We start from the raw sequence: 16,477 nt of genomic DNA, 5'->3' as shown, positions 1-16,477 counted from the left end.
TGGTTATAAAATAGAATTGAAGAATCTTGACACTAACATAGTTTACTCCATAAACATTGTATCAAAAAGCTAGTATCCTCATTAAGTAGGTAACTGCCAGATGATTGGAAACTTGTAAATGTGTCTCTTTTTTTGTTGTAATAGAATGTACAGAATTTGATAGTTTTGAAATTTTGATAATTTTGAATTGATAACTAATGTATTGATATGTCTTTCTTATATTGAACTTGGTATTACAATGAGCATTGGTGTAAAACTTTTGTCAGAACTAGTATGTTAAGCCACATGGCTAAATGGTTAGTAGAACAATTCTGCTATGTAAAAATGAGCAATAAGCTGAACACTGACTTTAAATTATCTTTGCAGTCGCCATAGCTGCTGGCCGAAAACTTGCCCATAGACTTTTTGAACGCAAAGCAGATTCTAAATTAGACTATGACAACATCCCCACGGTGGTCTTCAGCCACCCCCCTATTGGGACAGTGGGACTCACCGAAGGTAGGTATTTAGAAATGAAGGTCATTTACAGTTTCCTTCCCTCCACCCCCAACTTTAACCTAGGTGTCTGTCAGCTGAGTAAATCTATCTCAGCCCCCAAGTTATACTCCTCTTGTCACAGTTGCAATTTCCTCCCTGGCTACTACCACACTGAGAGTATTAATTCCTTTTCCCCATATCACCCTATCACCTCTTTGACATTTTTTTAGCTTTTTTATTTGAACTAATTTCAAATTTAAAGAAAAGTTGCAGCAAGTAGTACAGAGGACTTCTGTATACCCTTAAAATGTTTGCTTTATTATTTTCTTTCTACACATAGACACACACACACACACACACACACACACACACACACACTCTTCAGTACCTATTTCCTAAGAACCAGACCGTTTCCTAACAGAAGCACAGTGCAATTTTTCAGCTGAGAACATTTATTTATTGTTTTTTGTTTTAACAATTTCTTTATTTTTCAATTACAGTTGACATACAACATTATATTAGTTTCAGGTGTACAACATAATGATTAAACATTTATATAACTTATGAAGCGATTACCCTGATAAATCTAGTACCCATCTGATATCATGCATAGTTATTACAATATTATTGACTATATTCCTTATACTATACCTACATCCCCATAACTACTTTGTAACTACCAATTTGTGTTTCTTAATCCCTTCCCCTTTTTCACCCATCCCCCAAACTTTCCTCCCATCTGGCAACCATCAAAATGTTCTCTGTATCTATGAGTTTGTTTCTGTTTTGTGTGTTTGTTTTGCTTTTCAGACTTCATATACGTGAAATCATTTAGTATTTGCCTTTCTCTAACTTACTCTACTCAGCACAATACCCTCTAGCTCCATTCATGTTGATGCAGATAGCAAGGTTTCATTCTTTTTGTAGCTGAGTAATGTTCCATTGCATATATGCACCACCTCTTCTTTATCCATTCATCCATTGATGAACATCCAGGCTGCTTCCATATTTTGGCTATTATAAATAATGTTGCAATGAACATACGGATACACTTGTCCCTTTAAAGTAGTGTTTTGGGCTTCTTCGGATAAATACCCAGAAATGGGATTACTGGGTCCTTCTTTTTTCTCTTGTTATATAGCCTTTGTTTTAAAGGTCTGTTTTGTCTGGTATAAGTATTGCTACCCCAGCTTTTTTTTGTTTGTTTCCATTTTCATGAAATATTTTTTTCCTTCCCTTTACTTTCAGCCTGTGTGTGTCTTTCTATCTGAAATGAGTCTCTTGTAGGCAGCATATGTAAGGGTTTTGTTTTCTTATCCATTCAACACCTCCATGTCTTTTGATTGAAGTATTTAATCCATTAGCATTTCAGGTAGTTGTTGATAAATACATAGCTATTGCCATTTTATTCATATTTTGTAAATCTTTTTTCTTCTTCTTCTTAAAGAAGTCCCTTTAACATTTTTTGAAATACTAATTTGGTGGTTATGAATTCTTTTAGCTTTTTCTTGTCTGGGAAGCTCTTTATCTGTCCTTCAATTCTAAATGATAGCTTTGCTGGGTGGAGTAATCTTGGTTGTACGTCTTTGCTTTTCATCACCTTGAATATTTCATGCCTGTCGAGACCCACTCAGTTTTTAGTGGCCGCCTGGTATGTGCTATCCAGTTACCTAGAGGGTCTCTGAATGGACTGGTGGGAGATTGAGAGATGAAAGAAATTAAGTAAGAAAGAAAGACATAGAGACAAAAGTTGGGATCAGGAGGGACACTGCCGCGGGTGGCGGAGAGAGTGCCACAGTTTATTGGATACACATTGATGATACAGAAAACAACTTTCCCTTTTTTGCAAAGGAAAATTCCCTTACAGAATAGGGGATTTTGGTAGGGGGGATATTTGGGGAATGGGGTACCAGTGTCCCTGACGTAGGGTTTGGAAGTGAGATAATCTCTTGGCAACAAGTTACATGATTACACAGAATAGACTAATGATATATTTTAAGTAAGGTTAAACTGAGGCAAATAGAAGCTGTCAGCAAGTCCATGGTGGAAAGTTCCAAAGTACGTAAGTCCATAACTAGACAGTGACATCTGAGGGTCTGGTGGTTTCAGTTCAGGAACTTCTGCTTTTCCATGGCACAGAAGATGAACTGAGCTGTTTCTCCAGCAGTTCGTCTTTTTGCTGTTCAGCTAACATGAAGTTTGTAGCCTTTTCCTCAGCACACAGAACATGGGGGTCTGCAGCCACCTGCCATTCTTCACTTGCAGTCAGCTTGTAGTCTCACGACTCTGAGACGGCTCCCAACATCTCCCCCTTTTTTGTTTTAAAGAGTCTTAAATTTGGTAGAATATTTTAATATATATTATTACCTAAGGGTGACAGAGACTGTCTTTTTCTGTGGGGCGCGCCACTGACATTTGCCAAGGACGCAACCAGAGAGGGCGCCGTTATATCAACCTCTTCTTTACTTTGGATGTGTCTCTTAGTCCCCCGTAGCTGATATGTGTCTGTAAATACTAGAAAGAGCCCTTTATGGAGCCTTTAGCTGACTGGCAAGTGACAATGGCTAACATGGCCAGAAACATATAGTAAGGGGTCTGTGGCTGGTTTTGGCACTGCAATATCTCCATAGCCTTTGTTATTAATGTGTTTTGTTTTTTTTTATTAAAGATTTTATTGGGGAATCGGGGGAAGGGGAACAGACAAGTTGCTGTCATTTTGTTCTTCAGTCTAGTTGTGGAGGACATTGCTTCACTGGCCCAAGTTGGCACCATCATTGTGCTCTTCCCGGGCGAGGCAGATCAGTTGCCAGCTTTTGGAAAGTCGCTCACAGCGGCTGCTGGCCGCTCACGCTGGCTGCTGGCCACACATGGTAGCCCATGGCAACCCACCGCAGCAGGGGCTGCAGCCTACGCCGACGCCGGCGACTCACAGCAGCCCAGCTCCAGGTGGAGCTGTTGTTCAACATCTTAGCTGTAGAGGGCAGTGTCACTGGCTCTCATATGTGGGATCCGAACCGGGGCCCTCTGGCATCCCAAGCCAGTTCTTAACAAACGCACTACTCTGCTGGCCCTGTTGTTAATGTTTTGACTTGACCCCAGGTCAGGGGATCGGCCTTTTGTTGTCTGGTATGATGGATTTTTGTTGTTTAGTCAGTCGTAGTTACTTGGACCGATGGGTGGCTCCTCTATACCGTCTGTCAAGTTTTTTTGGTTGCCATGTCGGACTGTTGTAGTTTTTGGAAACACAAACAAAACCTCTACCTATGTAGGGTTCTGAGGGATAGCTTAAAAAGCGTTATGGAGTAAGACACAGAAGTGACTTATTGGCTTGAAAGTGTACAAAAGAGGGGAGTGATGGGTTTGAGAGATAAAATTTGTGAGAGGGGGTCTTTTTGACTTGTGTCCCGGGTCATCGTCGTGTATTTGTATTTAAACATTGGCGATGGGATTTTGTTTTACAGGCCTGAAGAAGGGCCTTTATAATTTTCTTGCAGACCGAGACTAAGCACAGTACTAATAGTAAGAAGACTGCAATCCCTGACAGGGTCCAGGCAATAGTCTGGACGGTGGTGACTGGTTTAAACTTTTGAAGGGGGTAATAATTTCATCGGCTAAACCAGTTCGCTGTTTTGCACGGCAAGAATTATTTTATGGAGTTGGTCTAGATCAAGGCTCAGGTCTGAACTATTTCAAATACCCTGGAGGCGATTGCTAATGTTTTTTCAATCCCAATCTGTGTTATTGAACTGATAATGGGTTACGCACACCCTTCGGTATCTTGCATGACATCTGCGGGTGAGTAGGAGGCGCATGGCCTCAACCTCTTTACCTATCTGTACAACAGCTTCTAAAGCATTAATTCTTAACTCAAGCTTAATATCTATGTCTTCTTGACTGCAAAGAGCTACAGTGGTATTAGTTCCAAGCTGTTCAACATAATCTGCTGTTTTGATAGAGTTGGATAGGGATACAGCAGCTGTAATTGCAGTAGCTATAAGAGAAATGACTGCGGCGAGACCGGCTATGACAAGACCGACTGCCTGTTGTCCTTTACCTAAACCTTTGTTTATGTTTTGGAGGGTCTGTAATCCTAGGTCATCATACCAAGGCCTCTCAATAGTGGTCGGAAGTACAACATATGGAGGTTGGCGAAGAACTAGAATTCCTCACCCTTTGTCTTGTGGATCAACACAGTTGGTGAGATAGCAATTTTGACAAGAAATATTATAGATGGACTGAGCTATACTAATTTGGAAGTTCCCAATCAGTAATACTTTCGGGGCCTGTACACAGGCCATGATGGCATACAATGTTGAAGCATATTTGATATGGGCAAATTCATAATTAGAGTGTTTTATATGGTCTGAAGCTGCCCACAATCTCCAAATGTACTTTTGTATGACATTGGAGTCTGTGGTAAGGATAAGGACAGCAAACTTTTCTGGTTTTGAAGACTGCATCCCTGAATTTGGGACTATTGAGGACCAATCATATATAAAAAAGGTAGAATTTTATATCTGAAGTTTGAATGGTAAGGAAGAAGTACACTCTATCCATGGAACCTTTTTAGTGTCTATTGTAGAAAGATCACTGGGACAAGGGAGAATAGGTGGGTGGCCCCTAGGGCTCATAGAGGTGACCCTACCCCCGACTGGCCCCATTATTGATAGGACAGAAGGGTATTGATAAAGCAATGAGTTTTGTCTGCCACTTGTCCTTAGGATCCGGCCTGTAAGGGAGACATCCAGGGACAGGTATGTGAGAGGTACAAAGCGGAGGGTCTTGGGCCAAGCCAGTATAGTTAAAGGCAGCCTGTTGAGGCTGGATGTCCTGTACCTTTCCCTCTAAAGGATATGATGTGTTGACTCAAACTTTAATTGATTTTTCGTTCCAGGTTGCGGAAACTACTGTTGGCGAATTAGGATAGCATGTCCAATATGTGTCCCCTTGGGCCAAACACCTGCCAAGACAAAGTTACCAGTATTGTAATCAAAAGTTTATTAGGTTTAATCTGATCCCAAGTCTGGATTGGGCTTTTCCTTGCCTTCTTTGACTGTTGGTTTTTCGGTTCCGCCCCCATGGTGTTGCTTGACAAGGCACTTTGGAAGCCACCGAGGACTATCAGCATGCCTAGGGAAAACACAAACATGCCTTCTTCCCCATACGAGGACCGGATCTGGTCCTTGCCAAACACCTGTTAGGGGATCCTTCCAGTGGACAAGGGCTTCTGTAGCAGGACTAGGATTCCTGAAACAGGATTCCACTGCGGATTGGCCTTGATCATCCGTTTGCAAAAAATTTAAAGTAAACAGTGCATGGTTTAATTGGTTATGTACTGAGTGTCAGTGTACTGAGTGTCCATAGTCTCCCCTTTTTGTTTTATTAATTGATTTTTGAGGGACCGATGGGCACGTTCAATAATTATTTTTTTTAATCTTTTTTTTTTTTTAAGATTTTATTGGGGGATTTGAGGGAGGAGAACAGCATTGGGGAATCAGGAAAGGGGAACAGACAAGTTGCTGTCCTTTTGTTCTTCAGTCTAGTTGTGGAGGACGTCGCTTCACTGGCCCATGTTGGTATTATCATTGTGCTCTTCCCCAGTGAGGAAGTCGCTCGCCGGCCATTGGACGGCCACTCATGGTGGCTCACAGCAGCTCACAAAAGCTCACGCCCGCTGCTGGCCAGCCCCACTGCAGCCTACGCTGTAGCTGGCAACTCAACGGCAGCCCAGCTCCAGGTCGAGCTGTTGTTCACCATCTTAGCTGTAGAGGGCGCAGCGTCACTGGCCCTAATGTGGGATCTGAACCAGGGCCCTGCTGCTCAAAGCTGGAGTCCCAAACCAACCCTTAACCAATGCGCCACTAGGCCGGCCCAATAATTTTTTGAACTTGTGGATTATAAGGAATACCTGTGAGGTGGTGAATCTGAAATGTGCGACAAAAATTTTGAAAAGCCTTGCTAGTATAACCAGGGCCATTGTCAGTTTTAATGACCTTTGGGATGTCCATTGTGGCAAATGTCTGGAAGCAGTGACTGATGATGTGTTTTGTAGCTTCTGGCCTATAATGTTTCTGTTGAGAAATCAGCCGATAGTTTTATGGGAACTTCCTTGTAGGTGACTAACTGCTTTCCTCTTGCTGCTTTTAAGATTATCGTTTTGTCTTTAACCTTTGGCATTTTAATTATGATGTGTCTTGGTGTGGGCCTCTTTGGGTTCACCTTGTTTGGGACTCTGCACTTCCTGGACTTGTATGTCTATTTCCTTCACCAGGTTAGGGGAGTTTTCCATCATTATTTCTTCAAATAGTTTTTTAATTCCTTGCTGTCACTTCTGGTACCCCTGTGATGAGAATGTTGGTATGCTTGATGTTGTCTTAGAGGCCCCTTAAACTATCTTATCAAATTAGAACATTTAAATTGATACAGTATTATCTAAACTTTAGATTTTATTCAGATTTTGCCAATTGTTTTAAATCATTTTATTTTAAACATTTTTTCTTCAAGTCAGTCTTCAGTCCAGGATAATACACTGTATTAGTTTTCATACCTCTTTGGTGGCCTTTAACTGAGAGGCATAATTCCTCAGTCTCTTATCTTTCATGACATCACTGTTTATTTTGTAGAATATCGCTCATTGTGGTTTTGTTTGATATTTTCTCATGATTTGATTCAGGTTATGTATTTCTTGCTTTCTCTTTGATAGGGCAGTGTAAATTGTTTGGGTTTTTTTTGACAGATACTTTTTTCTTTCTGTGCATTATATATAGATGAGGCCATTTCTAAATACGGAAAAGAAAATGTGAAGACCTATTCAACCACATTTACCCCGATGTATCATGCAGTTACCAAAAGGAAAACGAAATGTGTGATGAAAATGGTCTGTGCTAACAAAGAAGAGAAGGTATGGGAAAAATCCAGTGAGCTAAAGAGTAGCTTCAGAGTTGGTAGGGATGGTGGCATTCTGCTGGAGTGGGGTGGGAGGAGACCAAGTAGTTAAGCCTTCTCTGATTGATTCAACTGGTGCACCCCAATTTTTATCTGCCTACATGTATATTGAGGTTCTTCATAATATTTCATTTAGAAAGAAGTTTCCACTGCAAACAAAGGGGGAATGGTTGAAAATGACAAAAAGTTCAGTCATTGTCCAATAGGCCAGGTTAGATAAGAAACTCAGAAATATTGGTGAGTGTAAGAATTTAAGATACAACTGAAACTAATTAAAAAAAAGAATTTAATGTATGTTAAATTTAAGTTTAAATAATCAGTAAAAAAGAGGAAATTTATTCAGTAAAATTATCTATTTTTGGTTTAACTTTTTCAGGAACTACCAAACTGTTTTCCAAGGTGGCTGCATCATTTACATTCCCCTCAGACCTATATGAGGGTTCCAATTGCTCCACATCGTTATCAACACTTGTTATTATCTTTTTTAGTATAGCCATCCTAGTGGATGTGAGGTGGTGTCTTATTGTGATTTTGGTTTGAATTTGAACAGGTTTTTTGAAACATAATTTTGAAATAGGTTTTGTTGGTATTAGGTCAGCCTATTGGGTTTTTCTACAAATTGAATTAAATATTACAATGGAACTTAGCAATGTGCCTTGGGAACATGGCTCCATGAGGGACAGTGGCTTAATTGGAGATTCAGATGTAGTTTCCAACTTCTCTAATCAAAAAGAGCATAGTTTGTGTCTGATTCAAGTGGTCCTATACTCCAAAAGCCACAAGACATTGTCCCTGGCTTATAGAAATCAACATTACTGAGGATTGACAGAACAGAGAATCAGAGCAAAGAGAGGGAAGTAAGTGGGTCGGCAGCAGAACAAGGGTTGCTTTTTCTTGGCCCTGAAGTTCCTCAATAGCTTAAGATTTCCAAATGTTGAATCAGCAAGATCACTACTTATCTCTTCATGTCAGTTATTTCTTCATACCATTGATAACCATTATCTGACAGACTAAAGACTAAGAACTGGGATATGGAGAGGGATGATATAAAGTTCCCGCCCTCACTAGAAACTCTGGTATTGTAAATTCAATTTAGATCACATTTCTAAAAAGCTGTGTTTAACGCATTCATAAAACATGATTTGGGATGTTTTTTGTTTTATTTTAAATTGAGATATACTTTTTTTAATTGTAAAAGGCACATAGCATTTTTTTTTTTTTTTTAAGCTGAGCCATCCTGCTACCTGTTGGCGTCTCAGCGACTGCTCAGCTTGGGCTGGGAATCGAACCGCTGTTGCTCAGTGCTCAAACTCTTGAGCGAGCTCTTAACCAACTGAGCCACTCGGCCGGCCCCACATAGCATTTTTAAGTGTACTATTCACTAATATTAACTATAGTCTTGATTTGTTTTTAAAGCAAAATATTTTTGTAGCTAAATTTTATGTTCTCTAACTTTGTTTTTCAATGGACTATTTACCCTAAAAGTATCTGCTGAAGGGGAACATTAGCTAATAGTTTCAAAGTATAGTGAGAAATCTCACTGAAAAATCATGTGATTTGAAACAAATGCCTCTTTCCGGTCCTTCGTGCAGCCATTGAGCTTGTATGAACTGAGTCCCTCCTAAGGGCCATTGTTGTGCTTGGCCATGGGGATTGAGTAGGGAGCAAAAGCAGACAGAGTACCCTTTATCTAGAGATTAAAGTCTGCTGTGAAAGATGGACTATGATTTTCTGATCCCCAGATAAATAAATACAACATTGTAGTTGTGTTAAAACTATGGTGGAGAAATACTGGTAGTGAGAGATCATGTGATAGACAGTTTAACTTGGTCAGGAAGGAATGTGTAGGCATCTGAAGAATGAATGGACTTTTACCCTTAAAAGAGGGGCAGAAAGATTGTCCATACAGAGGAAACAACTTGTATAAAGGAAAGGGCACGGTGAGTACTCAGGATAAAGGAAAGCCAGCGAAGCCAAGAGCCCGAGGGAGGGCTATGTGAGATGGGGTGGGGAGGGATATTGAGGCAGGACTACATAGGGCCTTGTAAGCTATGTCATGCCTATTGCGGTTAGAGATTGTAAGGGTTTTAGAGGTTTGTTTTGTGTTGTTTTTTTTTAAGATTTTATTGGCGAATTGGGGGAGGGGAACAGTGCTGGGGAATTGGGGGAGGGAGAACAGACAAGTTGCTGTCCTTTTGTTCTTCAGTCTAGTTGTGGAGGAAGTTGCTTCACTGGCCCAAGTTGGTACCATCATTGCGCTCTTCCTGGATGAGGCAGATTGGTCACCGGCCTCTGGATGGCCGCTCACAGCAGCTCTTGGCAGCTCACATTAGCTGCTGGCCACACACGGTAGCTTATGGCAACCCACTGCAGCAGGGGCTGCAGCCTATGCCGTCGCCGGCGACTCACAGCAGCCCAGCTCCAGGATGAGCTGTTGTTCACCATCTTAGCTGTAGAGGGCGCAGCGTCACTGGCCCTCATGTGGGATCCAAACCAGGGCCCTGCTGCTCAGAGCTGGCATCCCAAGCCAACTCTTAACCAAAGTGCCACTCAGCCGGCCCTAGAGGTTTTTAAATACTAGGTGTCTTTTTTTTTTTTCCTTTTTCCCAGGTTGTTGGGATCCACATGCAAGGGATTGGGTGTGATGAAATGCTGCAGGGTTTTGCTGTTGCAGTAAAAATGGGAGCCACAAAAGCTGACTTTGACAACACAGTTGCCATTCACCCTACCTCTTCGGAAGAACTGGTCACACTTCGTTGAGAACTCAGAGACTCATGGCTGGCAGCTGGACCAGTAGACCTTCTGAAATGAACCAAATAATCACATTTACTTAACTGTTCACATTTTATGTATTTCTTTATTGTAATCAGATCTTGCAATACTGGAAATTTTTTGTTTTCCAGGATTGATTTTCACGTGATTGTATCTTGTAATAATTAATACTTTAACTTTTTTTTTATTAACAGCTCTGTGCTAGGTGGTTGTTTTGTTTTTGTTTCAGCCTTGTTTCACGTGTATAACTATATGAAATATAATTAAATTCATGTACTGGAATAAGTATATCTTGCTACTTTTTATAGAGGAAGATGACAATAGCTGTGCACATTTAAATAATGAATGCATAGAATTTGTTTATTTTGTTTATTTTTTTTTCAAAGTCAGTACTGTGCTCTGCATATTACAAAGCTGCTTCAAGGATGTGACCTTTTTCTAAAAACATATGACACAAGAGGCCTGCCTCTTATTTTATTCTTTCTTTTGTTTTAAGCAATTAAAAATTATTTGTGTTACTTTTATGAGATGAAGTACATTAAACTGGGAAAGATTAGAGAAGGCTGGTTATTCCTGAGTCCCTTCTGCTAAGAGTTCATAGTTCAATGAATCAATGAATGATTTTAGTTTTTGTGTGTTCTTGTCATTTTATTTTTTGTGAAAACTATTTTCAAAAGTTTAAAAATAAAACGATAGCCTTTTTGTCTTATAAAATTTGTTGTTATGAATTTATGGGTAACAGTTCATTTTCCAAGAATATTGCTCATTGGAGGATCAGATACCGACACTGAGTTACTGTAAGAAGGCTTAAGGCCTTATGGGGGAGAAAAGAGATTTCGCTTTTATAAATAAAGACCAGACGTATAAAAGAAGCACTTAGACAATTTCACAGTCAAGTTGGAAGAACATTCTAGAAATAATTTAGGTTTTTAGCACTTTATTTCCATTTGCCTTTACCAGCTAGGTAAGTTAGCTAAAAATTTTCCATGGCTTTCATTAGTGGCATAGTGCTACCAACTGCTTTCATTAAGCTTTTAATGAATGTCTTTCTGGTTGGCTGTGGCCAGGTTGCTGCACTGACTTCAAGTAGGTCCAATGGCAATGAAAGAAACATACTACATTAATAACTAGGTTATGTAACTCTTGTTGCAAGCAAATAGGGTCTAAAAACCTGGACATGAAATTGACTGACATAACCTCACCCGCCTCTGACCCTCCAACCTAAAAGATAGTCGGCCAAGGTTCTGGGCTCCACTGACCTGGTGGGTTTCTCACTCTGCATTGGCCCTAAACTTTGGGTGTGACTCCATTAAAAAAAAAGGTTAGGCCCAGTAGTCACTTCTACTCTAATCATGTGTTTTTTTGTTTGTTTCAGGTATCCTTTTCACTGCCTGTTTCTATAGTAAACCAACATGAAGGAACCTTTTTCGAGTGCAGTCTTCATTCTCATCAGTCCCCAAATTGATCCAGCATAAGGTGATCTGGCTTAACAGTCTCCATTACAAAAAGCGCTGGGGAGAGGAAAGATGTATAGGGCAACATATTGTGTAATATCTGGCACACCGTAGGTGCTCAGTAGATGTTTACTGAAGAAAATACAGGGTACTCTCAAGTAACCATATAGTCTGGAATAAAATAAAATTTTACACAAATAACTGCAATTCAAATCAGCGTGTTAAGCACAAGGTAACCATATGATTAATGGGACACTTGGGAGTGAAAGGGGACACAATTAATTGGGACAAAAGGCATAAGTTTGTACTGCTACAGGAAAATGGGACAGTACCACTCTAGTTATTAGAGAAGTGGAATTATACAAGTTCAGAGGAGGCAGAAAGTGTCATTTTGCTGGAAGAACTGAAGAAGGCTTTGAGCAAGAAAGAGGTTGTGTGGGATTTCGAATATGAGGACTGTGAGGGAGAATGTCAGCGCATGTAGAAGGTACAGTGAGGCAGAGTTGGGCAAAGTACACGTGGGAAATGATAGAGTTCATTCAGTATGGTTGGAGCATTAGAGTGCATGTCCGTTTTGTGTGAAATCTTCCTTACTTGTTTACAAGATGATCCAGTTATGTATTGTTGCATAACAGACTACCAAAAAACTTAGTGGCTTAAAACAGCAGCCACTTTATTATATCTCACGATTATGTGGGTCAGGAATTAGAGCAAGACTCAGCTTGCAAAGATGACTCTTCTGTTGGTGTCGACAAAGATCATTTGGGGTCATTCAACTGGCAGATGGGCTGGCCTAGAAAGTCTAAAACAGTTATTCTTATGCCCAGCACGTAGGCAAGATAACTGGAAGGCTGGCCTCGGCTGGGGCTGTCAACCAGAGTGCCTACAAGTGGCCTTACCAGGATTGCAGTCTCATGGTAATGGACTTAGATGGAAGCTCAGGACTCCCAGAGGTTGTGCCAAGATTCCCAGGCAGATGCTCCAACCTTATGACCTAACCTCGGAAGTCCTAGAACATCACTTCTGCCACATGTAATTGGTTAAGCAAATCACTAAGGCCAGCCCAAAATTAAGCAGACATTATGGGACTTCACCTCTCAATGGGAGGTATATTAAAGAATTTGTGGTCATCTTGAATCACACGCACCTGGAAATCTCATTTTACAAGGCTTGACTAAAACCACCTTTGTGAAGACTCAGTGTTCTATGTGTTATATGTTCCCGTGACACCTTGTCCCATAGTAGGTCTACACTATATGTTCACCTTGTGTATGTCATTTTACATTTAATGTCAATCATTTCTATATTCTCTATATTGAGTTTCACAGTATCATTCCTTGTGTATCATGCAGCAGCTTTGGCTGCAAGAGAGCAAAAGTGTGTTACTGTGTGATTTTTCACACTAATATCTGTAGTACAAAAGAGCCAACATTATAATCCTTTACATTTTTGAAAAATGAATAGGCAAATTTTCAGTTCAACAAAACTTCTCTTTCCATGAATCTGACCTCCTGTATGTAGAGGAAGAGCTGTTAGTGGTAGACATAGAAGATGGTTTCCATTCTGCTGTACTCAGAAATACTCTTATTGTCATTGCCTTTGATATGATAATTTAGAATGTTGATTCTTCAATAAAGATCAGTCAACATCTTAAAGGTAAGATTATAGACAGTCATTTCTGTTTTTTAGGTAGTATATTTTAAATGATATTTAATATGTTAGGGGGCAATGTTAAAAGGTAAAAAGTGTTGGATAGTAGGGCTAGAGTTTTATCTAGTATTATTTTCCCCCAGTCTTTCAGCTATATATTAACTAATAAATTAATTCCTTGAATTTTTTTAAATTAAAGTTTATTGGGGTGACAATGTTAGTAAAGTTACATAGGTTTTAGGTATACAATTCTGTAGTACATCATCTATATATCATATTGTGTGTTCACCACCCAGAGTCAGTTCTTCCATCCCCATATATTTGGTCCCTTTTACCCTCATCTACCACCCCCCTCCCCCTATATCTAGTTTTTACATAAATTTTTATGGCAACAATTCCCCCTTTAAGTGCTTTCTCTAAGTTGTAATAGGAGACATTTGTCTTTTTGGCTGTTCATCATCTAGACCATAAGTTTGGGGAATCCCAGCCTTATGAGCCTTGGTAAGAGACAAAGCCCATCTTCTCACACAGAGCCCCAAAATATCAGATACATGCTTTCCCAGACTGCCCTGCAGCTAGGGATGGCACATGACATAGGCTTGGCCAATCAGATGCACTCACCCCTGACTACTCAGAAACAGGGATAAGAGAATCCATTCTAGTGGCTATGGCAACAACATCAAGGGTTGGCCTGGCAGCAGAACCAGTGCCTGCCATGTCAGTTTCTAGCTTTGGTGACTAGAACCCTGTGGCAGTAATGGTGACCTCACTGGCCCATTTCTGAGTCATGATTTTGGCCACCATGGATCTAGCTGCCTAGCCTTCTAGCCTGGATCACCAGCCCTCCCAAGATTCTCTGAGCTACCCTATAAAGGGTACATTCATTCTACTTAAATTAGGCAACGTCACAGTTTTATTTTCCTAAAACGTAACCTTGAATTACAAGAAACCTTATACGTTTGTTATAGCACTTGTTGCGTTGCCATTGAGTATCTATCCTTGTATCTGTTCCTTTGTTCCTTTCAAATACAGGGAGCATGCTCTACACATCTTTGTACAGTAACCCCCGCCCCCCTGCAAGGAATACGAGTATATTCCAAGATGCCCATTGGATGCCTGGAACCATGGATAGTACCAAACCCTATATATACTATGTTTTTTCTTATACATATCTATGATGAAGTTTATAAGTTAGACACAGTAAGAGATTAACAATAGTAACAATAAAATAGAACAATTACAACAATATACTGTAATAGTTATGTGAATGTGGTCTCTCTCAAAATATTATACTGTACTCACTCTTCTTGTGATGATGTGAGATGGTAAAATGCTTTATTGAGTTGAGAACTCTCACCGTTTCATTTAAAGGAAGCACTTTATGGGTTTGCTTTGGCATGTCCGAATTGCCGACATCACTAATTTGTGCTTTGGGACCATTAGTAAAGTTAGGGTGACTTGAACGCAAGCACTGTGATACCATGATAGTTGATCTGATAACCAAGATGGCTACTAAGTAACTAACAGGCAGGGAGTGCAAACTGTGGATACGCAGGACAAAGAATTCATGGTGATGCAAAGTTTAGGACATGTTGAGTTTGTGGTCCCAGTAGGGATCTGGAAGTTTAAAAGCTGGAGTTTAGGAGAAAAAGTCTTGTCATTTGTTTAAAAAGTTACTGTTTTTTGCTTAGACTTTGTAAGTCTAAGTCCTAACCATCCCTTTGAGTTATTCATAACTGGGTTCTCTCATGTTTATGTGCAGTGCACATCCTAATAACTTGTTTTTCTCAAAAAGAATTTTTTCCTCACAGGATGAGTGCTAGAGAAGGAAGCAGGGTCCTGGGGAGATATTTTCAGGATGGACAGGCTGCATTAGAAGATAGGAGAAAAGGCTCCAAGGGAGGAGACACCATCAAAGCTAGAGAAATCCAGGACATGATGAGGAAAGTACATACTTTTTTTTTTTTTAGCTGAGCCATCCTGCTACCTATTGGCAGCTTAGCGGCTGCTCAGCTCGGGCTGGCCTCGAACCGCTGTTGCTCAGAGCTCAAACTCTTGAGCGAGCTCTTAACCAACTGAGCCATTCGGCCGGCCCCTCGAGGAAAGTACATACTTACTTTAACTCTTGTTTTGTGTGGATGTAGGCTAATTGCTTTGTTGGCTGTTTTGAGAATTTACATATCTAGTTAGTTAGTTGAGATGGATTGCCAGGTAAGGGGAATTGAAAGGCAGTTATTACTTGATGGCAGGATGAAATAAATTTATTTCCTTTATCTCAGTTTTTCTCTTCCAAACAATTATGTAATGTAAAAAAATTAAAATATAAAATTAAGCCACTACATAAAAAAGAAAAGTTCTGATACACGCTACAACATGGATGAACCTTGAAAACATTGCAAGTGATAGAAGCCAGACACAAAAAGACAAATATTGTATTATTCCACTTAAACAAAATATCTAGAACTAGGGCAAAGTCATAGAAAGTAGATTAGAAGTTCCCGGAGGCTGTGGGAAGGAAGGAATGGGGAGTTATTGCTTAATGGTTACAGAGTTTCTGTTTGGAGTGATGAAAAATTCTGGGAATAGTAATGATGGTTGCATAATTTTAATCTAATTAATGCCACCAAGTTGTGCACTTTAAAATGGTTGAAATAGTAAATTTTATTATGTTATATAGATTTTACCACAAATGAAATAGTAAAAAAAAATATCCACTGTATTGGAATTAATTATGTGGTTATACTGAATTGTGTATTTTGGGTGGGAGGGTTTGGATTGGTCAGGAGAGAAGAATGTTTTATAAATATACAAAACATATTTTCTTCAAACAGCCATCACACTTTCTACTAAAAAGTATGCAGGATATTATAAGCATTCATGAGATGAGACATAATTGCTATTGCATTAGTAGCTTGAATCATTCATATAATTTGACACTAGTCACACCCTTCTGACCTGAAATACTAAGGATGTCACTATGTAGGTGGTTCACTTATAATAAAGGTTTATTTAAGCATCAGTGGTGGAGACTTTGTGTATATTACACAAATAGCCATATCTCTATAAATAGTTATGTCCCACACCCCAGAGTGGGATATTTTTTCCTATGCCTTCCCTAAGCTTGGGCTAGAGGCTGCTCTAGAAGCAACCCAGATGGTGCCTATAAGGTATAATTAAAC

At 39.8% G+C, this 16,477-nt stretch overlaps 1 protein-coding gene across 3 annotated transcripts in view; it reads left to right on the top strand.

Moving 5' to 3' along the window:
• The window catches only part of GSR (glutathione-disulfide reductase), a 63,667-nt gene extending 52,792 nt beyond the window's left edge, over positions 1-10,875 (top strand). For 2 of the 3 annotated variants that reach the window (XM_019642882.1, XM_019642881.1), the window contains 3 exons: positions 367-498; positions 7,245-7,378; positions 10,033-10,875. In XM_019642882.1, coding sequence (XP_019498427.1) covers positions 367-498; positions 7,245-7,378; positions 10,033-10,182 — 416 coding nt within the window. In that variant the 3' untranslated portion in view covers positions 10,183-10,875. The remainder of the gene's footprint in view (positions 1-366; positions 499-7,244; positions 7,379-10,032) is intronic. The other variant, XM_019642880.1, reaches the window with a different exon arrangement.
• Positions 10,876-16,477: the final 5,602 nt, after the last annotated feature.

This window comes from Hipposideros armiger, unplaced genomic scaffold (assembly GCF_001890085.2).
Source record: "Hipposideros armiger isolate ML-2016 unplaced genomic scaffold, ASM189008v1 scaffold_73, whole genome shotgun sequence".
Lineage (NCBI taxonomy): Eukaryota > Metazoa > Chordata > Mammalia > Chiroptera > Hipposideridae > Hipposideros > Hipposideros armiger.
Note: the sequence above shows the minus strand (reverse complement) of the source record. Positions and strands in the feature narration are given on the sequence as shown.